The sequence below is a fragment of the Melitaea cinxia genome, chromosome 8 (assembly GCF_905220565.1).
Source record: "Melitaea cinxia chromosome 8, ilMelCinx1.1, whole genome shotgun sequence".
Taxonomy (NCBI): domain Eukaryota; kingdom Metazoa; phylum Arthropoda; class Insecta; order Lepidoptera; family Nymphalidae; genus Melitaea; species Melitaea cinxia.
The window spans coordinates 12,586,450-12,609,833 of record NC_059401.1 but is presented as its reverse complement, the minus strand read 5'-3'; the positions used below and the strand labels follow the sequence as shown (position 1 = coordinate 12,609,833).

Below are 23,384 nucleotides of genomic sequence, written 5' to 3'. Positions count from 1 at the left end.
AACTAACATTATTATTAATAAATAATTTCATTTAACTAAAATATTTAGTTTTATAAAATAATGAATGTAAATATATAATAAATTACGACCAGATACCGTTAGTAAAAACGAAATTTTTATATAATAGTTTCAACCTATTTAATCTTTGGTTTTATTTGGAAACATGAGATTTTAAAATGTTGGCACATTTCGCGTACCTGTAAGAGAATAAATAACATTATTAAATGAAAACAAAATCGAATCAAAAATAACTATATTCAAACAGGCTTCAAAGCACGCGAAAAAACAACAACAAATACAATGATAATGAAATGTTTAATAAAAACTTTTGTGGCAATCATTATGTTGGGGGTGTTGCGCAGTGACGTAGCGAACTTAACTCGCGCCCGGGGCACAACACCCTTTTAGCCCCCCCCCACCCCCATTCGAAAACCATATAATATGTTCAATAATTTTTTTGTTTTGCGGTCCATTTAGCGCCCCTTTGAGTGAGTAGCACCCGGGGCATGAGGCTCCGACTTGCCCCCCTCGCTACACCACTGGTGGTGCGAGTGGTCGCTTTAAGCCGACATTCATAGGTTCAAATGTCGCTTGGGATAGATATGTATTTGCATTTTGTAACATATATTTTGTTTAAACCATGCACTGTCCCACTTGTGTTCAAAACATCTGTATTATTTAGCTGTGATCTTCTGTATGATTAAGGATCCTTTCCTAGTTGACTTGCTCCAAATTTTTACCACGATATTTGCTGCTGTAGCAAATTCTCCATAAATTCGTTATCGATGGCAAGTCAAGGTCATCATAGATTTAACACTCCAGCGCCGTATCGTATGTGCGCGACGCTGGCGAGGGCGGTGAATGTCGCCAGCAGGGCCAGCCCAGTAAGCTCACTAATTTTTACCTAAGGTCGGTAAGTAGATTACCGCCTATTGCTTAAGCTCTGCAAGAAGGTTACTGCCTGCTACCTAAGCTCTGCGGGAAGGTTACTTGCTTTTTATCTTAGCACGGCAGAATGGTAGTAAACATAGACTTACCACTCCAGCGCCGTATCGTACGTGCGCGACGGTGGCGAGGGCGGTGAGGGCCGCCAGCAGCGCCAGCTCCGCGGCGGGCGAGGCCAGCGCCAGCGCGGCGGCCAGCGCCAGCGCGACCGGCGCCAGCAGCGGGTTCAGCGCTTCACAGCGCGTGTCGCTCATCTGAGACACGATCAGCCGGCACTGGGGGGCGGGAGCGGCCACATTATCATCATATATATGTTTATATGAGGATCATTTGAAAAGTTCTTAGCCTAACATACTGAATGAAACCACACGATTTTGAGTTTGTTTTTATTTTTCAACATACTCTCCTCCGAGCTGAAAACACTTTTTCTATCGACTCGGTAAGGCTTCGATACCCGTTTTAAAAAAATCTTCGTCTAACTCCTCAAAATAAGCGTCCTCGGCGGCTATGACCTCTTCATTTGTAAAATAATGTTTACCACCTAAAAAATTTTTCAGCTTTGGGAACAGATAAAAGTCTGGGAACTGATAAAGGTGCTAATTTCAATGAATATGGGGGATGAGGTAACAATTCGAAGCCACATTGATGGATTTCTGCCATGGATTGCACAGAGGTGTGAACGCGCGCATTGTCCTGATGAAACAAGACTTTTCTTCTCAATAAACCTGGACGTCTTTCTTTGACTTCTTCTCTCAAACGACGCAACAGGTTGCAATAGTAATCGGAGTTTATTGTTTCACCCTTTCTTAAATAATCCACGAGAATTATATTCTCGACGGATGCCATGACTTTGCCCGCCGATAAAACCACCTCTGCCTTTTTTGGGGTGGGCGATCCTGCTCTTTTCCATTGTTTCGACTGTTCTTTTGTCTCGGGTGCATTGTGGTGAACCCAGGTTTCATCCATGGTTACAAATCTTTCAACAAATTCTATTGGGTCAGATTCGTATAACTCTTAAACAGTCGCGAGAAGTTGTGAGTCGGTTGCGTTTTTGTTCCACTGAAAGCAGTCGCGGTACCCACCGCGCAGACACCTTAGAGAATCCAAGTTCAGTAGTAATTATATGATGTGTTCGCTCAGATGAGATGCCTACAATCTTAGCTCACTTAATCACATATTTTTTCTTTGTTTTGATCAGTGGAAGCAGTCGTAGTCCGGCCACTACGGGGCTCATCTTGAATGGTCTTACGACCACGTTTAAACTCTGCCACCCAGTTTTTAACAGTCGCATACGAAGTAGCAGACATGTCTTCATGTATAGCTTTTGGAGTTAAACCTTTCAAATTCAGGTATTTTATCACTGCACGATGTTCAATTTTATCCATTTTCAAAAATAGCTCTGACTTGATTTACGGTATCACGTGTAAACGAACAATGACTTACTGTGAATAAACTAAACTGTGCATACTTGTAGCTAAATAATGGAACTACAAAATGAGGGTACCTATAAAAAAAACCAATGACTTTAACCATGTTAGGCTAAAAACTTTTCAAATGACCCTCGTAATTAGACCAGCAATTACTCATGAAACAAATGTATACGCATATTATTGGATAATTTTTACTGTATGCATTGATAAAAACCATTATTTAAATAAATAAATTATAAAATTGCCGTCGTGTATACGTTAGTGTCGTGTCAAAGGAAGGATACACCTGAGTTTACAGTTAAGTCGGTTATTTATAGGCTCTTTACCCCGTGTCTTTTCTGTACATTTTTTGTCAAATTGGTCAATTTTAAAGTAAGCTGTACCTATTTATTACGGCTTCATTTTTTCTTACGTATAATTTAATATATAAAATTCTCGTGTCACAATATTAGTAACAATACTCCTCCGCAACGGCTGGACCGATTTTTATAAAATTTTGTGTGTATATCGGGTAGGTCTGAGAATCTATTTTTTATACCCCTAATATATATACCCCTAATAAATATGACCGACCCCTTAAAATTTATTTTTTGACAATATTTTATATTTTTGTTTTATTATGATTTGGCATTGAAAAATACATACAACCTTAAATTTTCACCCTTCTACCACCAACTCCTATTTTTGAATAACGTTTAGCGGCAAGACAACGTTTGCCGGGTCAGCTAGTAATAGATATTATACTATTTGACAGTGTTCATTGAGTGGATTGCACTATAGTATCGATACTCGATAGTGCGTCAGCTAAAAATTGACCGACGCTGATAGCAGTGTAGTACTTATATCTGTGGTGTAAAAGAAAAAGCAGAAAAGTCAATTTAGAGTTAATCCAATAAATAAAACTTTTAATGTGTCATTATCATTGCAAAAAGGAGTTAAGTCACTAATATATTAAACATTAAATAAATTACAATTTTCTCACAATTCATGTGGAAGCTCCACATGAAGCTCTTATATTTGCCCATTGGGAATAGTCCAAATATATGTCTTATCTCATTTTTCCTTAACACCATAGATATATTGTAACAATTATCCAAAAGTATAATTATATAATATATCGTAATAAACAATGATTAGTGAGTTATAATAATTATTAATACATTTGCAAGCAACACAAAAAATATACAATTGTAGTTAATTTTTATTTTTATTTTAAATTGTTTTAATTTAATTTTAATAATATTTAACCTAAGCTTTTCTGCAGAAAAAAAATTCATATGATCATGATCATAAAATCCGAGTTGGGTTTAACATTATTTTGTGTAATCTTAATACAAAATTATGTTATTTAGATGAATATTTAACCTGTTATTACGTTAAATAAATGATTAATGTACTAAGTTGGTCGTCTGTTACCAAAACTAATTGAGCATCAATATTTTAGGTTTTTGCAATAAATATATATTTACAAAAATTTTGAATTCCGACACAAATCCATTCTTTCTTCTTTTTAAAATAATATAATAATATAACTCACGTTAATATTTGAGAAGATTGTGCCTGTCAGTACGTAAAACAGCCTAGGACTCCTGTTCAGAATGTCGGTAGGCGAGTAAACAGCCCATGTAGTGCTCAATATGAAGAATAATCCCAGTGGTATAAGAGGTCGTATTGCTTCTGAAAATGAACGCATCTTGCCAGATTTGTCGCGATATGATCTGAAAAATAATATATTACATTAATTATTATAATTATTATTCTTCTCTTCAACCTTTTTTTTTACTCTTTAATCACTGTTCATTTTTTATTTTCAATTATTTACACATGTATAACAGATTATTTGTTCGATGGCATATTTTTACAATAATTTATAATATCATTCCCACTTTAGTATTATTAAACACAGGAACATTTCTTTATTTTTAATCATGACATCTAAACTAGGTATAGCCTTTATCTTAGATGTCAGTTTACATATTAGCAAAAATTTACATTGCATGCTCATCAGGCGGGCTAACTCGAGGCGCACCGTTTTTTCATAATGGCTTAAATGTCATCCGTATGCCTTTCCGCAAACATGCCTGAGGCACTGCACTGCCGCGGCAGCCCCATCAGAACCCTGAATGCGTTGTTATGCTGAACCAGTAGATCGCTGTATGCCCGCTGCGTGTAGTCAGCCCAAAGACTGCAGGTGTAAAATGACTGACAGTATGCTTTAAAAAGCGTTAATTTAACTGGCTTCGTACACCTTGCAAATCTCGGTGCTAACATGTTGCATCGAACAGACAGCAACCTACGTTCCCTCTCAATATCACAGCTATACTTTGAATTGTCGGTAACCCAGTGGCCCAGATATTTGAATCTATTTACTCGGCACAGCGGTGTGCCACAGAGCGAGACTACCGGTATCTCCAAATAGCTCTTAGAACTAGACTTAAAAACCATTATGTTGAACCGAAATGTATAATTTGACCACGACAACTGTTAAGACAAAAGTTACTGGGTTTTTCACAGATTTTTTTTATTTATATTTATATATTATGCATACTATAATTATATATGTATTGTTAGTAGGTTTAGGTGTTTATGTGTATGCGCGTGTATGTCGTGCATGTATGTGTGCGTGCGCGTTGTGTGTGTATGTGTGTTTATATGTTAACAGTGCACTGTTAAACTGTTAATTGTTTTGCTCCTCTGTTTATCACATAAATTGTTTTTTTTTTAATGTAAATAAAATAAATAAGCATGCCTAAACAAACATTACATTTTTACTATACTAGCTGTTGCCCGTGACTTTGATTGCACGAAATATTTTTATGGTATGGTACTATAGCTGATAGCGATCGTTGCTCAGTGGAGCAGCACAGTGGATTAAGCTAGGATCCTTCTCCTGCACGGAGAAAGAGGCCAATGCCCACAAGTGGGGTGTTAGAGGTTGAATGCAAGCCGCTACATACTTGTAGATGTTCCACAGGATGACGGTCTGGCTGGTGGCCACGGCGGACAGGTACAGCGCCAGCTCGAACAGCGCGCCGGGCCGCAGCCCGCCCGCCAGCGCCGCGTGCCAGGCGCGCGGGCCCGTCAGCGACGTCACCAGCAGCAGCGCGCACGAGCCCTGCCACAAGTGGTACAGCTGTATTCATAATTCAATGCAATATATTTGACACGCGCACACGCGCATATATACTCTTTTTTTATTAATATACAAGTATAGTCTTTGATAAAAGAACCTTAATAATGTTCAAACTTATAATTTAAATTAATCATGGTCGAATTTTGACCTCTTGGCGACCACTACTATAAGTGTATAACAACCACTCTGGTGTAGTGGTATGTGCGACGTCCGCGACTAAGCACCGGCAGTTTGCAGGTTCGCTCGTGATAGATGTTTGTATTTATACAAATATTTCTTTCCGGTTTTCATGTGTCTTGGGTCTACGATCTTTCTACCGTGCCTCGGAAAGCACGTTACCTGATACGATCGTTACTCGTAGCAGAGAATACATCCACCAACCCGCAGTGGGGCAGCATGGTGGATTAATCTCTGATCCTTCTACAATATGGAGTTAGAAACCAGCAGTGAGACATTACAGGGTGAATCTATATATATGTATCATTGCAAGAGCTTTACCGACCCTACCGCCTTCCCGCCCCAGGAGCTCTGGCTACTTTATTCACCACAGGAACACAAGACTACTTGAAAGCAGTATTATTTAGCTGTAGTTTTCTATATGATTGCGGTACTTCCCCAGTTGGGTTGCTCCAGATTTTGAGCAAGATGGTTCTTGCTGTTCCCTACCCCTATATTCAATCACACTACATTGACTTACTTCTACTTATTTTTTTTACCATCATCATCATTGGCCTTAGTCCGTCTATTGCAGACGATTTAGACAGTGTCAGACAGACACTATGTCGCCTAGGACACCCTTCAGGAAAACGCAGAGTTGCCTAAACTCTGGGCCACCATCTCGACCGCACTGGCGAGGCCCACAGGAACGACGAGTCGATACGTGTGGAGCCAGTTCGGTTGCAGGAGTCTTTCGTATTTTAGAGCTATGCCACGAATGTTTGACGGAGACCTCATTCCGGGTTTCAAATGAAGTTTTCCTTCTCCTTTATATACCAAACATATCACATTTTCGTATCTTTAACATGTGTTAAACTTCTATTTTACCTTCCATTTAATTTTTTTGATTACATAGGTCATTACTATCACCTGAACATTATCTCTTCATAAAAACAAAATAAAATAATACATTTTAATTGATTTGTAATATAACTTTCATTGTGAGATATAATATATCTGCATTAAGAAAATCGTTGATCAAATAAATTGTAGAAAATTAGATTGCTCTTTTCAAAATTGATCATTTGAAACATTATTAAGACAGGCATACCTCATTTTTTTATTTCCTTATCTTACTTTTTTTAGTATACCTAATAAATTACCGGAAAAAAAATACAGTAAAATGATAACATAACAAACTCGTACTTACAATCATGGTAAAGTCATATCCCCACGGTAAGAACATGACACCCGTGTTGTACTTCTCCCAGTGAGTTAGATAAAAGTTTAAAAATATATTCCATAATACAAAGTAAAATCTTATCGGACTCAGCTCATCCCTGTAACACAGAACATTGTATACTTTGTAAGATGAAAATAAAGTGATTTTGAAACCTATTTTTGAAAAAAGCAATTTTCGATACATTATTTAATTATAATATGAAAACAAATAAACACTATAATTATGCATATTTTATTTATACCTACTAAAATTATTTACTTACTAACAGAAATAAGAAACTTCTATTTTAAAAATGTATGTTACAAACTTACAAAGATAGAGATCTATAATATATTAACTTGATAGAATAAACGAACTTCATTATTTAATCAATATAATTATTTTATATACTAATATTACACAACAACAATAATATATGCTTATTACATTGCTTACGTGAAAAAAAAAAACATATACTTATGGGCTTAAATTCTTAGATGTTACTATATTCCTACCTTCCGAATATGCTGTAAAGACATGTAGGTATAAGAACTGCGGAGTATGAGTCAAGGCCGTGGTCGAAAAGTTCACCTAAGGGACCACTGCTGCCTGTACGTCGAGCTTGCTTGCCATCAATGCCATCTGTAATTTAATACAAACTAATCATTCTGAAGAGGGAATGTTCAGTTGGTTTAATGAAAGCTCTATTTGAAATATTCGAGCGTCTTTTAAATGTATATTAAATTTAAAAACAGCACGTCAAAATTTTTATATTTCAAAGATTGCTTATCATACTGGAACTTATGTAAAAATACTGTTCATACTATTTCCTATTTTAGTTCAAAACTAACATCATGGTCAATGTAGTTTAAATAAAAAATCTTAATATATATAAATTACGCGATACGTTGTTTGTCCGCCATGAACTCTTTAAACTACTCAACTGATTTTCATCAAATTTGCATACCGTGTGCAGTTTGATCTAACTTGAAAGATAGGCAATATTTTATTTTTATATATGTAATTGCTATATTTAAGAAAAAATAAATAAATAAGGCGGTACGAAGTTCGCCAGGTCAGCTAGTATTCGAGTATAAATTATTCATATTGATGGTGTATTATTTGAAATAAATAATTGTTTAAATTAATTAAGAAATACATTTCAATGTGTGTTATTACTAGAGAATTAGTAACATTTGTTATCTAAAACGAAATAGGATGCAATGTTTTGTTAGCTATATTTACCAAAGACATTATAATGCTGATAAGAAAGGGCAACTAAGAATGAAAGATTATTGACTTATTGACCAGTCATTACGTTATTTTTGGTGTACTTCTATTGAGTATATTATGTGTGATTTGTTTTTTCTTTCTAAATTTTGATTTTAAACCTTGAATAAGTTTTCGCTGTTTTTTTACAAAATAAAAGTTTTATTTAAATTATAAATAACAAAAACGTTTCATTCAAAGTATTGTCCATCACTAGCAACCACTTTCTCCCATCTTTCTGGCAGTAAATAAATTCCGCATCGGAAAAACGACATGTCTGTTGAAGCTATCCAAAAATCGATCTATTTTTTAGCTTCTTCATAAGAATGAAAGCGCTGGTCAGCTAGGCCATGTGCCATCGAACGGAATAGGTGAAAATCAGAAGGGGCTATGTCAGGTGAATACGGCGGGTGGGGTAGAATTTCCTATTGAAACGTTTCCAGGTAGGTTTTTACTGGTATTGCAACATGAGGCCGAGCGATGTCATGTAGCAAAATCAGTTTGTCGTGTCCCTGCTCGTATAGCAGTCGTTTTTCTTTTAAGGTTCGACTTAAACACATCAATTGAAGTCTATAGCGATCCCCCGTGATAGTCTCATTTGGTTTGAGCAGCTGATGATAAATTACACCCGCCATGTCATCATGTCGCCATGGACAATCAGTCTCACGGTGTTGACCTTGCTAGACTTTAGCAATGCGTTCAGCACTGCAGATTTTGATATATTGCTTGCAATTATGAGTTCTCTTGGCATATCTCCGTCGGTAATTGAGTGGTTTCGTAGCTACTTGTTTGGGCGTCGGCAGAGTTTGCGCTTCCAGGATATTTTCTCAGACTGGTTAGACGTAAAAGGTGGTCCCCACAAGGAGACGTCTTATCTCTCTCCTCTTTTCAATTTTTATAAATACCATCTGTCCCTATCTGTGACGATCTCCAGATTTACTCCACTTTACTAACTGATTGACTTACCAACATGTATTCAAAGGATAATTAGCGATTTAAACAACATACTTGATTGGTGCAACTCATATGGATTAAACATCAATCCATCAAAGTGTCAAGTGACTATTATTGGTAGTCCAAAACTAGTGACCCGAATAGATTGGTCACACATACCACCTGTCATTTTTAATAATTCCGCTATTAATTACAGCGACAAGGTAAAAAATCTCGGAGTCATTTTCGATAGCCATCTTTCTTGGGTACCTCAACTGAGCGAGTTGAGCCGCAAGCTATTCGCAGCCGTCCGATCACTTCGAAGGCTTCAATATATTCTTCCACAGCCCACTAAGATTGCGTTAGCACAGTCACTTCTTCTACCAATTCTTGACTATGCTGATACTTGTAATCTTGACCTCAACAAGGAGCAATTGAAAAAACTTGAGCGCCTTCAGAATCTTTGCATACGGTTCATATTTGATCTCCGCAAATATGACCATGTCTCTAAATTTCGTAAGCAACTCAAGTGGCTCCCAATCCGTCTTCGCAGAAATACTCATATCCTCTCGTTATTATATTGTGTATTATTCCATCGCGACACACCTCACTACCTCAAAGAACGCTTTGCGTTTCTCTGCGACACCCATGATCTTTCTTTTCGATCTGACTCAAATCTGGTTCTTAAGATTCCACGTCACACTTCTTCGTTCTACGCCTTTTCCGTAGCAACTGTTAAGCTCTGGAATTCCCTTCCTCTCTCTATAAGACAAGCTCAATCAGTCTTTAGCTTCAAAAAGTATCTTAAGGTTCACAATTTGTCACTAAATTCGCCATGATTGTCTTTTCACCTTTGGATCACATAAATATGTATGAATTGTTTAAATTTATATATGAGTATATGTGTATATGTGAATGTATGCTAGTGTGTAAGCATATATATGTATGTATATATGTACGTATAATTTTATAATCAATTGTGATGTATTCCAATTTCTATAACAATTATTTGTACACTTCCTAACCGCTTTTTTATGCACTGTCCTATACCCAAATGTTGTCTGGAAGAAATCGCTACTTTAGCGATAAGGCCGCCTTTGTACATCTTCCTCTAATTATACTACTTTTGTTTGTATTTTTTAATGGTGTGCAATAAAGATTATTATTATTAGTATTATTATTACCCTACTGATCCCACCAAATACAGAGAAGAAGCTTCGAACCATGGATATTTGGTTTTGTAGATGATGTTGATGCACGGCTAGGCTTACTCCACGATTTTCTACGCTTTGGATTATCGTAGTGTATCCAATTTTCATTGCCAATCATGATGTGGTGCAAAAAACCTTTTCTTTTCTGCTGTTGAAGTAGTAGTTCACACATGAGAAAATGTCGTTTGACGTCTCTGGGCTTCAATTCATACGGTACCTAATGTCCTTGCTTCTGGACCATTCCTAAAACTTTCAAACGTTTTGAAACAGTTGATTCATCTCTCTGCTAGCGTCTGAGATCGGTCTTGATCGAGTAATTCCTCCAACTTTTCGTCTTCAAATTTTGTCGGTGCGCCAAAACGTTCTTTTTCCTTAATTTCAAAATCATTATTTTTGAAGCGTCGCAACCAGTCTCCGCATGTCGTATTCGACAAAGCGTCGTCACCATAAGTCAACAAGAATTCTTCTGCTTCAGCTGCAGATTTCTTTTGAATAAAGTAGTGCAATAAAATTCCCCCCAAATACAGTTTATTTGGCACAAAAGTAGACATTTTCAGAACTAAGAAAAAATTACTTTGTTTACACTAAAGTGAACTATCATACACTGAAATATAAGGTTAGATACACTAGACTTGCATGTGTGTTACTATCGAAATCCACGAACGGCATACTGCTACTGCCATCATTAAAGAAACAACGAGAACATATTCAAGGTCCTAATATAATAACATATAAAGTTTTATTTCAACTAAATTATTGATTGCTTTGCTTACAAGTCAGAGATTTATGTTACTTTGTTTAACATACAATTTATACGATTAAAAATTTAATTTTTAATGTACAAAAAGAGTATGAAAATAACTAATTCTATAATGCTCACCAAGAGTATAAGCCACAAATAAATTAACTGCCGAGACTGCCCATACCCAGCTGGGTATATGATCATTGGTAATATTCTCCTTTGTAAGGGCGTAAAATCCATAATCATAGTAGGAGAACAATAAAAAGTTAAGGACTGTCAGTAGGAAGCCAGAAAAGGTTAGAAGGTTTGGTGCCACCCACACCGGGCAAAACTGCAACATTTCATTCTGTGTTAATAATTATTACATACACATGCTACTATTCTAATATAGCTTTATAGTTGTGATATACTGTAGCTTCTTATTAAGGTCGTAGAAATTTATAATAATACTTAGGATAGTTTTATTAAGTTAAAATATTTAGGTATTATTACAGAACTAATAATGGACTTCCATATATGTTGCTTTATTGAAAATATAAAAATGGCAATAGCTAATACAAACATGTATTTATAGTAAAAAAGGATAATGTTTTTTAATGCCTTTTTATTAAAACTTTCAATAAGATATTATCACAAGGTTTGATAAATATGTTATCACCTAATGCTCACAAGCTGAGGATTATATTATTCATAGTTAAACGGTTTTAAATTATCTTCTAATCATTAAATTTTATAATTTTACTTAGTAGTATTAGTTTAAAAAATTGAATTGTACATTACCTGAACACACCAATTCCAAAACGGATGCATAACATAGTTACTTAGTAAACTAGTGTCAATTGAATTATACTGAAAAGTAAACAGTAGATATAAATATAACATCTGAATAAATAAAATTGAAATTAGTCCGAAATTTTACGAAGCCGGCTCGAGTATTTTACGACAATCTGAATTAATATATTTAAAACATAAACGTAAATATTATAGACATTTATACAACATAGTTTTTCTTTTAATAATATCATAATAAAACAAAATAAATCATACTTTGTATTTTTCAAAACCTCGCAGTTTATCTTCTGACAGGAAACGAGCCATTTGAAATGTATTATACCTATATTTCTCATAAATTCTACTAAAAAAGACAATATTTGTGTTGTTCAAAGATTTTAGTCACAAAGGTTTAGTTGTATTTATAATAAAATATATAAAAACACTTTTCGGAATAACGACAATAGGTACCACTACAATCACTAGACATAAAACTACTGAGCCATAGAGTAAACGTAACAAAAATGTACCAAGGTACTGATACCAAACCATAGAGCAACACGGAGGGGAATAGCCCTGGCGTTTTTTACCGATACAAAACTGTCTGGCATTTTTTGCGGGGGGAAATTACACACATGCTTACTTTATCTAATTCCCACACAAAAATAATCGTCTATCACTACGAAACCCACACATACTAAATTAAAAACACACTTATATTTGTCACACACACATAGATACATTCTGTGTCATTACAGTTTAATGACATGCCGCAACTACACTGACAAGTTGCTTACAGCCGTGGTTGTAACAACTGTCGATATGTATTATTGATAAATTCAAGTACTCGGTTAGGGAAATAAGGTTTTTAAAGTGACACAAAGGTAAGATGTTATTATAAAAATAGACTTAATTTATTATATACTACAAATCAAACATCTTCATGTAAAATAAACGATTATAAAGACTAAAGATTTGAAAAATTCTTTACATTGCGTGCGCTGCAAAAACTAATGATAATAGAAATATATAATGTAGTAAGACTTTGTAGAACACATCACTATCTACAATAATTGTATTTGCTCGCAAATGAAAAAAAAACTGACTTCAATTACAACGACAAGTAATACAATATACGTAATATATACGCGTTATCAAAGGTTACTCAAAAAGTTGTTATCAAATCTCGATGAAATTTGAACGCCACCACATGATAAACATCAGCTTTCTATTAAATTAAAAATCATCTAAAATCGGTCGACCCAGTCAAAAGTTCTAAAGTAACATACATAAAAAAAAATACAGTCGAATTGAGAAACTCCTCCCTTTTTGGAAGTCGGTTAAAAAGTGTCGCGACAGCATATGTCTATTATAATTATGATACAATACGTTTGGTGTAACGTTGTTGTGTCAAACAATGCCAGTCTACAATAAACGATTTAAAGTTAACCCACATTTTGAGGAGTTGATGATGTACACAGTGATGTCGACGAATCAGGAATAGGGAGCGTAGCACTAACGGCATCATAAGATGATAGCCTATCATCTTTTAGATTGAATGATTGGTTGATGACTCTGAAAGGATGGATTTAACATTGTTAATTTTCAAAGTTGATAAATCTAAGCTTCATTTCACTACTATGACTGAGGTAAACCATATCTAGATTACCTTATACATGAGACAAAAAAAAAACTTACGGGACAAAAACAGTGTGACGTTAGTGTTGGTTTGGTGCCCTCGACTAAGTTCCTTCTATTGTTCGCCAACACTTGAAAGTTAGTGGTATTGATATGATCTGAACAAATTACACTATTTTTTTTGTGGGCATCCAGGTTAGTTTGTTATGACAATTTTTTTTCCATGTATCCCTTAAATTTGGATTTTTAGAAAACCTGCCAAATTTTTATATAAAACATTATGGTCGAAGTTCACATTAAGTAATTCTAGTAAAATGTGTTAATATTCATATTATTACTTTATTAAAAAAAGCTAGCAATATAATATTTTAAATAAATCAAAATCTCAAAAATGTCTGTATCGAAAACTATCTACAATCAAACCGGTAACAACAGTATCGCTCGGCGAGTGACTTCTCGGAAATAGACTCCGATCAGTCACTTGACCGATCCGCACATTGTATGAGGGCGAGCGGCCTGTGTTGGTAAACAAATCGAGTCAACACGACGGATAATATTTGTAATTTTTAAGTTTAAAAAGGTTTAAAAGAAGTATACGAGTAATAATGTGATTAAAATATACTTACGTATGAAAGGTAACTCCATGTTTTAGTAAATTTAACGTGGCAGATCTCTTTTTGCAGCAAAAAACAGTACAATTTGCCATTTTTTGAAGGAAGTTGAATCAATCGCGCAACTAGATTTAGTCTAGTGGTCAGTGCGGCTGCAACTAGTTTCATTGTACGCATATGGCCATTTGGCCTTTTATCTTGACAGAAGGGAACGTCTGTAAATGGCTACTCCCCTCCGTGTTGCTCTTTGTACCAAACTGATACTGAGCAAAGTTAGGAGAAAAGACTCGGACGAGCAAGGAGTATTAATTTTTAATTCTTACAGATAATAAATACATTATTGTATGTGGCAATGTAACTATTTTTTCCAAATAATTTTATTTCTAATACTCACTAGCGACCCGCCCCAGCTTCGCTCGGGTGCAATGCTGATACTAAATATACTACATAATGTCTTTATTTATAGTGTGAAGCTAGCTTATGACATGGTTATTAACATAATAACAAAAACATTTAAATATGTGTCGTTAGATTAGACTTTGTTACAGAATGCGTTGAGGAAATAAAGGTTCACTGCTCGTTCCCCGTAGGTGATAGCTCGATAATATGTAGCCTATATTTAATATCTAAGATTTTTTTTTTTGTGTTACCCACATTTCACACCCCACATCGAAAATTTCGCTCGAGCGGGTGTATCGTTCCATAGCTTAATTGGCTAGAGCGCCGACACGGTACGTCGGAGACGCGGGTTCGAACCCCGCTGAAGCGGTCAATTTTTGATATGATATTCAAAAATGTAGCCTATATGTTGACCCGACTTCTTAATAATATTCGTGCCAAATTTGAGGTAAATCCATGCAGTACTTTTTGAGTTTATCCCGGATATACATACAGACAAACAGACAAAAATTCTAAAAACTATATTTTTGGCTTCGGTATCGATTGTAGATCACACCCCAAGTATTCTTTAAAAAAAATATTCAATGTACAGTTTTGACTTTCCTACCATTTTATTTGTGTATAGATTTGTTAATTTTGGTAGAGAACAAGAACACCGGTTATATATGGAGGTACTCTAAATTAAATGTCTGTTTAATTTAACTTGTAAATTTAATCAATTAGTGACAAATATTGATTTGTTACGTGGGGAAAATTTTGGCATATTTTGACAGTCCCCATGTAAGTAAAAATTTCACTTGAGTTCACGCTGTTTTTGGCGTAACTTGGAGGCCTAATGCCTATGTCCAGCAGTGGACTGCGATAGGCTGAAGTAATGATTCTGATATGATTAAAATTAATATGTAGAAAAATATTTGTTTATTTATTTATTTACTGATTACCTCCTTATAGCTGATAATGTAATTAAATGTAATTGTATGTTTAAATCGTAATTTTACAAATCCTTTGCATAGTAATAGTATTGTTAACTAATGTGAAAAATAATAAAAGACCATATTGCCAATGTCAATTGATTTCAAAATTTTGAGGTCGCTGTGTAACATATATAACGTTACTAATTTATTTTGGGGCGTAATAGCTCTTTTCTTCTTGCTAGGCGTTGACGTTTATTAGCGCGGTCCTTGTGACGTGAGGTTTTGCGTATGGGGTCATAGGTGGGAATTGGGTGAGTAGGGTTTAGCTCATGAGTATATAAGCGCTTGTGGCAAGTGGCTCCTTCTTTTCCTTCGTCTTCAGCCACAGCCAGATTCAGGTGCGATTTATGAGTGAGTCATTGAACAACTAAGTAGATTAAGTTCTTGTTTTATTTGAGATTACGTTTGTTGATTGTGTCGTGATTGTACTATTTGAAATTGTTTCAAGACGTTTTATTTCTTTAATTTTGTAAGATGTTAGTTTGTGCTTTGTCTCTAGTGAGCCATTTCCGTGTCAACCCAGAGACATTGGAGGTTAGCTACGGAAAGGCTCACCTTCTGGTGTGACCTTCCAGGGTCCTTGCCGAGGCGGTCACGGGCGGTGCCGGATGCTTCTAATGTGACCAAGTGGCGAGTCATTTTGTGGAGATTTCCGCTAGGACTCCCAACATTTCCGGTTGTGATGGTGCGTCCGGTTGTCGACCCTGTGGCAGTCGACGACGCTAGTTTTACATCGCCAGAAATCGTGGTGAGCTGCGTGAGTTTAACCAGGTGGTGCAAGGTGGTACTACTCGCGGTGCCACGTGGTGCTTCGGGGCATGATCGGCTAAGTGACCTTTAGTAACCTCCAACCATGTGCCAGGAATAATTCGAACCTTTGATAAGCTACTGCTATAGTTTTTTTACTTACGTTTTATTCGTTAAAAATTTAGATAAGTTTGTGTGTTCTTAATTTTAATTTTAGTATTAAAAATTTGTCATCCTTTTTAACCAACAAGAGTGTGATTGATACTTTGTAATAAAGTAATTTCAATCTGTTATTTATGATTTCATCATCCTTTATTGAATTAAAGTTAGTTTTTAACCGACTTCCAAAAAAGAAGGAGGTTCTCAATTCGACTGTATTTTTTTATGTATGTTACATCAGAACTTTTGACCGGGTGGACCGATTTCGACAATTTTTTTTTTAATCGAAAGGTGGTGTGTGTCAATTGGTCCATTTAAATTTATTTGAGATCTAACAATTACTTTTCGAGTTATATCTAATAATGCGTTTTTACTTGACGTTTTTTTCGTCGATCTACGCTGTATTACTCGTCGATGTAATTGAAGTTGGTTTTTTTTCGTTTGCGAGCAAACACAATTATTTTAAATATTTTTAAAATCATATCAAAAATCGACCGTTCCAGCTTGGATCGAACTTGCATCTATGACTGACCGTGTCGGTGCTCTAGCCAATTAAGCTATGGAACGATGAATGACGACTCGCTAGATCGAAATTTTTGATATGATGATTTTATATTCGGTTTAAGCGACCGTGGTGCCGTTTATAGTGAGTTCTTTACAGAAACCCGTAACTATTCAAAGTTTCATATGAAAATCTTTGACAGGAGACGACACCATGCTATTTTTAATTTGTACGATTTTATTTTTGTGTTAGCCACACATTAGGAAATTCTAAACATTTTTTTAATTTTTTTTTTAGTTCGTCGCGTTGAAAATTTAATTTCTCTCTAGATTATTTTTTTTAACGCGCGACAGCTGCATAAATAGATGTTGAGACATCAATGAAATATCAAGTTATACTTGCCAAAATGACTGAGAACTCATGAGATGTTACCGAATGGTTGTAGGTTCAAATAATAATAATAGTGATTTATTTGCGATAACACACTGCGATACAACACGATGAACATAAAATAAGATGAAAATTAGTAGGTACATTAAACTAAAACATCAAAACAAATATGGAAGACCTAACGATAACTAAAAAGAAAATATCTTAATAAAAAAGAAATTGAAACAATTTGAACTCAAAATTGACGAGAAAAAAGACATTTAAAATAATACTCACTAATGAAGGTAGCAGCGTGTCTCATAAAAAGGTAAGTTCTCGGCTTCAGTCATGGATAAACCCTAACACCGATTTTAAGGACTACCTATGTATTTTTTTATTTCACTTGGCGGCAGAGAGGTACAGCTAGTGATTAAACGTAAAACCATAAAATATACTTACACATGTACATATACGAATACTAATCATGCTTGATGCTTAAACACCAATATATAAATGAACCCAATATATATCATAGTGTACACACATACATACGTATACAAATACACATACGTATAAACATACACATGCAAATACATACACATTCACACGCACATACATACACATACATATATACTTTCATATGTAACTATTGTTAAATAGATAGATATATAATATATTGACATCTTAAATACGTTTTCTTTTTTGTCTCAGAATGTCATGAACATAGATCCAGAACACTTTCCCACTCACACCCACACACGCACCAATACCACAAACACATAAAATAATATACAACTTAATATAATATACGCACTTTAACCAATAGCAATTATTTTTGTTCCATAAGCAGATAGTGCTTATAATGGCGCTTAAAATTTAGCTGCGTACTGATACTTCGAAGCGGTGGTGGATGGTTGTTTCAGCACTTCGTAGCAACACATTTAAAGCTGCCTCGAAATGTAATGCCACTGTAGGGTGAGGGGCATGCACAGTGCTAGCATAGTGCATAGCTCTGGGATCTAGTATTGTGTGAAGTGTTAACGTCTCTTGCCTAGTTTAATTTGTCATAGAGATAGATATACGGGCACCTTGTACTTAACAATGCCAAAGAGCATTGTAGCCAGGTGCAATTAACTTCCTATAGCTCTGGGATCTAGTATTGTGTGAAGTGTTAACGTCTCTTGCCTAGTTTAATTTGTCATAGAGATAGATATACGGGCACCTTGTACTTAACAATGCCAAAGAGCATTGTAGCCAGGTGCAATTAACTTCCTATGATTTTCCATTTTCAAAATAAATTCAAATCTCGACTTATTTGTGTTGCCTTACTACTCAGTCATCTCAGTGACCGAGTAGTTGTCAAACTATTTGTTGAATTAGTTGTTCGACTTGTCACTAGTCGAAAAGAGGTTCTTAACCGGTGGTCTGTTATATGTCAACCACTCGTTGCGAAACAAATATTTAGTCAAATGCTCCCTCATCACAAAAGATTAAGACCCATTGTGGAAATAGTGACTCGACTCATAGTCCAATGAGCTGCCCGACTAGATAATCTACCAGTACTAATCTATTTGATCGACAAGTTCTCTTGAGTAGTTGCCCGATTAACCTTTTTACTTTTTACATCTTCTTCAATCTCAACACATTTTCCCTGGATAGTTAATACTTTTACAAGGAGCTTATAACATTTTTGACTTAAACGAACAAAAGATTTTATTTTTACTTATAGTCGCATCTTCGTCTTTTACGCTCTGTGCGTCGCACCTCAAAATGGAACCTATTGGTCTTAACGTTTACTAGAGTTTAGATATGGTGCTGATTATATTTATTTATTTCTTTCGACTTTTTGTACACAAATATATGTATATGTAATACATAATTGACGAAATACAGAATTACAATTGTATATTTAGTAACTCAGTTGCATCGTTGCATCAGTTGCAACTGGCGGCCTTATCGCTAATGTAGCGGTTTCTTCCAGGCAGCCTTTGGGCAGAGGACTGATATAGAAAGTGTGGGAAGGGGCGAAAAATATATGAAAGAAAGAAAAAAAAATCTAAAATATAGTTCACATATTTACAAACAATGATACATAAGTACATAATTATAAAGATACATATATATTATATATACTACTATGTACATGCACAAATACTTAAACATCTATACATATAATAAATGAGTAACTAAAACGAATTTTATTGAAATATTCAAAATCCTATGTTATAAAGAGCCTATGGGAGATCATTCACTTTCATTTTACAAATCAAAGAATTGTCCGAAAACAATTACATAGGTAATTATTACACAGCTAAGGAAAAAAAAATAGACATTCTATCACACTTATTAATACTGGCCATGCCAATATATCTATTCCACAGGAACAATTTCTTATAATATGTTTGTGTTAAAAAATAATCTCAATAGGCGTGGTAAATAATATTTAATCGTAGAAAGATAAACGATTGATTGTAATGTTTTCAGAAAGCTGTTTGGAACATCGGGATGATAAAACATAAATATAGATTACTCATGTACATCATTACGAGTGTGACGGCCGCGACAGCAAGAGCTGTTATCAATTTTCTTATAATTATTTGTAGTCTTTAATAATGTATGTAAATAAAATGTTTTATGGAAGATCTGTTAAACGAACGAAATGGCTTAATGCATTCGCGTGTTATTCTACGACGAAGGTACGTCAGTTTTGACAAATATTTTTTTGTTATTTTTTTTTTTACTTTTTTTATCAAAAAAATGTATTAATTGGGATAACCTTGTTATGTACCACCGTAAGTCTTCAATTGTTGTAAAAATTAATAAATCTAATCAACTATGTTTTTTGTAACAGGAGTTTCTGACTTTTTTAACGCATAAAAAATTATAAATCTATTTTATTTTTTTATTAATTTATTTTGTTTCAGACATAGTCCATATCTTAATATTAGTATTACAAAAATAACTTATATCTAATGTTAGTAAATCAATATATATATAGAAGCAAATAAAAATATAAAATAACAAATAAAATCAACAAAAAACAAAAGTAATAGCTATCTGGACACGATCCTCGTCAGTCAGAATGTAGCCATATCCAGTGGCTAGGTGGAACTATAAGGGCTTCAGTTAATTGATTAAAGCATTCTTAAAGTCAAAAATTTTTAGTGTCTGAATAAATGATATATTGTTTCCGAATGTAGGTACGTACCTAGTACAGTACCTACTCGGGAGGTTCCCTACGTATTAAACTTGTATTTTAAATATAATAATAATATAATATAATAATATTTTTCACACACACACACACACACCAGTCCACTGCTGGACATAGGCTTCCACAAGTTCGCGCCGAAAATGGCGTGAACACGTGTGTTTTGCTCATAGTCACCACGCTGGCCAGGCGGGTTGGTGACCGTGAATATTTTTTTCAAAGAATGAAATTTTATTACTTACTAATATTTATTATCTTTAAACAATTAGTCGTATATAAAATTAAAAAAAAAAAAAACATTGCCCACTATTTAGATTAGATTCCTAGATTCCAGCTCGATAAAATCTAGGCACGCTGATTTGCTGCTAGAGTTTAGCTGCTAGACTAAACAGCGTCCTAGATTTTATTCTTAATTATGTTTATTTTTTTTCGATCCCCGTATGATTAAAGGCTTAGTGTACCTACTAGTATAACATGGACTTGGTAATTTTTGTTTTAGGTATTTAAAATAAATATCACCATTTGGTCTAGATATTTAAAAATAATAATAATATTACGTAACTAATTGGATATTTACCATTCCGAAACTTATATTTTTTATTATTCTTAAAAGATAAGACGATATATTAATAATAAATTTAACCATTTTATCTTTTCTTGATACCAATAATTGAGATAGGCAATATCTTATTACGATGGTAACAATCTTTTATTTAATAAATACACTGGACACTGACGAAGGGACTGGTTCGCAAGTTTAAAGTCGCCTAACGAGCGATGGTACGGGCTATGCTTGAGGTCTCTTTCAGAGATAGGATTAAAAATAAGACTATCCGTGAGAGAACGAAAGTAACCGACATAGCCCACAGAATTAGCAAGTTGAAGTGGCAGTGGGCTGGTCATCTGTGTCGCAGGACCGATGGCCGTTGGAGCAGACGGGTTCTGGAGTGGAGACCGCGTCTTGGCAAACGCAGTGTGGGACGTCTGCCAGCCCGTTGGACCGACGATCTACGTAAGATTGCCGGTGTAGGCTGGATGAGGATTGCGGAAAAGCGGGATGTCTGGCGCGAACTTGGGGAGACCTATGTCCAGCAGTGGATTGCAATACGCTGAGCTAACTGACTGATTGACTGATATACATATATTAGAGATTCGATATAAAATAACAAAACTTGTTTTTTTTTTTTATATACTGCGGTTGACGCGTGTGACGCGTTAATTTGAGAAAAAAAATGGACATAAATTATTTATTTAATTAGCCTTCCGCGGTAAATGGACTATCAAACACTAAATTAATTTTTCGATTCACAACTGTAGTTCTTGAAATTAGCGCGTTTAAATAAATTATTGTATTACAATAATTTAGTACCTCTTTGTATACCACATTTGCCACCCCCTCTCTTCCCGTGGTTATCGCAAGAGGCGATTAAGGCATAACACAGTTACACTATCACCTTGAAACTGTTAAAGCCAACCAACGATTCAGCTATTGGCTTTCAAATACACAGGCCCGAGAGAAGCAGCAGTGTTTTGAGCATACTAGGCATATTAGTCCTATCTAAAGTCCGAAGAGAGGGCGAGGATACGATGATCCTGGACTTCAGACAATTGTGCTACTTCCGTGAAGGTGTTTCTTTCCCAAGGTGGCGTCGATTTCCTGGTTCAAAGACTCTCACAAGCAACATTGTGGAAGTCAGTAGTGTGTCGACCCGGGTAGCGTAACTTGCACTTAAAGTCACTGGACAGGTAGTCCCTAAAAATGATACAGGTATATGCGCAGACGTCATCTCACTCTGACGATGAGGCCCAAGCCTTGTATGACGATATTACGAGAGCCATTAGACCACCTTAATCTAGTCCTGTCGCAAAATCAGTTCTTAGTGGACGTTTACTAACTATTAACTACTTCTGTGTTAAATTTCAAAGTTGTAGCACAAATAATAATTAAAGACTTTTATGAAAACTTTTGAGAGCCTTGATGCGGGCCTGTCATCAAATAAGTTGAACGCTTACTAAATAATGAATACGTTATGTTTTTATTTTATTTTATTTTATTTGGATAGCTTACAGCTTACTATAACTATAACTCATACAGAATATGAATAAAAAAAAAGCTAATAACAAGCTATCACATATAGAAACTAAAAAAATCTATATAATGCGTAATAAGAATAGTTAGTTACCAGTGTGCACAGATTCCATCATAGATTTAACAATCGCCATTTTTATGGTACTGATACTCCCATGGAATAAGTCGATATCAACATTAATATTATTACATGCCCGACAAGCTCTAATAAGTACACTATTCTGTCGGTAGTTTGTACCAGAGGATGGAATAATAAACGGCTTATAAGTATTGTTATGAGATGCACGTGACGGTATCCTGAACAACACTCTATGCTCGATCAGGGCAGTCGATTACAGCTCTTACTATTTTGAGAAGGAAAGTAATATCTATAACACTGCGTCTTAAGAAGAGAGGCAACAGGTGAAATTTCGAACAACGCTCGTTATATGTCATATTGGGAATGCGGAATTTGAAATTTAAAAACCGCGTAAACCTTTTCTGAATTTGTTCAATTGAATTAATATATATGTCGTATCTAGGATTCCAAATGACACTTGCGTACTCAAGATGACTCCGGACATAAGCACAATAAATAACTTTTACTGTTTTCATTCTCTTGAAGGACTTAGACATAAGAATTACAAAGCCCAGAGCTCTAGATGCTTTGTTTACGATATTGGTTATATGTTTGTCGAAAACCAGTTTACTATCAATGACTACGCCTAAATCACTTGTATTATGAGATCTAAAAGGCTGTATTTTACGGATGGAAAAGCATTTAGATACATTAAGGGGAAGTTTATTAACAAAACAGTAACTATCTAAACTCAACAAATCATCTTGAAGTTTTTTAGCATCATTCTCATTATTAACTACTCGAAAAATTTTCAT

The 23,384-nt window shown here is 35.0% G+C and overlaps 1 protein-coding gene and 1 long non-coding RNA gene across 2 annotated transcripts; one reads left to right on the top strand and one right to left on the bottom strand.

Moving 5' to 3' along the window:
• Positions 1-134: 134 nt before the first annotated feature.
• On the bottom strand, positions 135-12,139 carry LOC123655946 (ethanolaminephosphotransferase 1). Its single transcript, XM_045591682.1, has 9 exons — positions 12,089-12,139; positions 11,822-11,890; positions 11,180-11,372; positions 7,402-7,528; positions 6,875-7,004; positions 5,333-5,490; positions 3,913-4,093; positions 1,038-1,220; positions 135-197 (listed from the first exon to the last, which is right to left on the bottom strand). Exons 1-9 carry the CDS (start codon positions 12,137-12,139, stop codon positions 135-137), a joined length of 1,155 nt encoding a protein of 384 aa, XP_045447638.1.
• A 3,556-nt stretch (positions 12,140-15,695) lies between these two features.
• On the top strand, positions 15,696-16,474 carry LOC123655972. Its single transcript, XR_006743479.1, has 2 exons — positions 15,696-15,785; positions 16,010-16,474. It is a non-coding gene; the product is annotated as an uncharacterized LOC123655972 (long non-coding RNA).
• Positions 16,475-23,384: the final 6,910 nt, after the last annotated feature.

Bases quoted from the DNA above. Each gene is read 5' to 3' on its own strand.
- LOC123655946 (XM_045591682.1), bottom strand. From the start codon at position 12,139: ATGGCTCGTTTCCTGTCAGAAGATAAACTGCGAGGTTTTGAAAAATAC. The intron at 11,373-11,821 runs GTAATGTACAAT...GAAATGTTGCAG, and splicing joins TTTGGAATTGGTGTGTTCAG to TTTTGCCCGGTGTGGGTGGC. The intron at 198-1,037 runs GTAAGTCTATGT...ATTCTCTTACAG, and splicing joins TACGATACGGCGCTGGAGTG to GTACGCGAAATGTGCCAACA.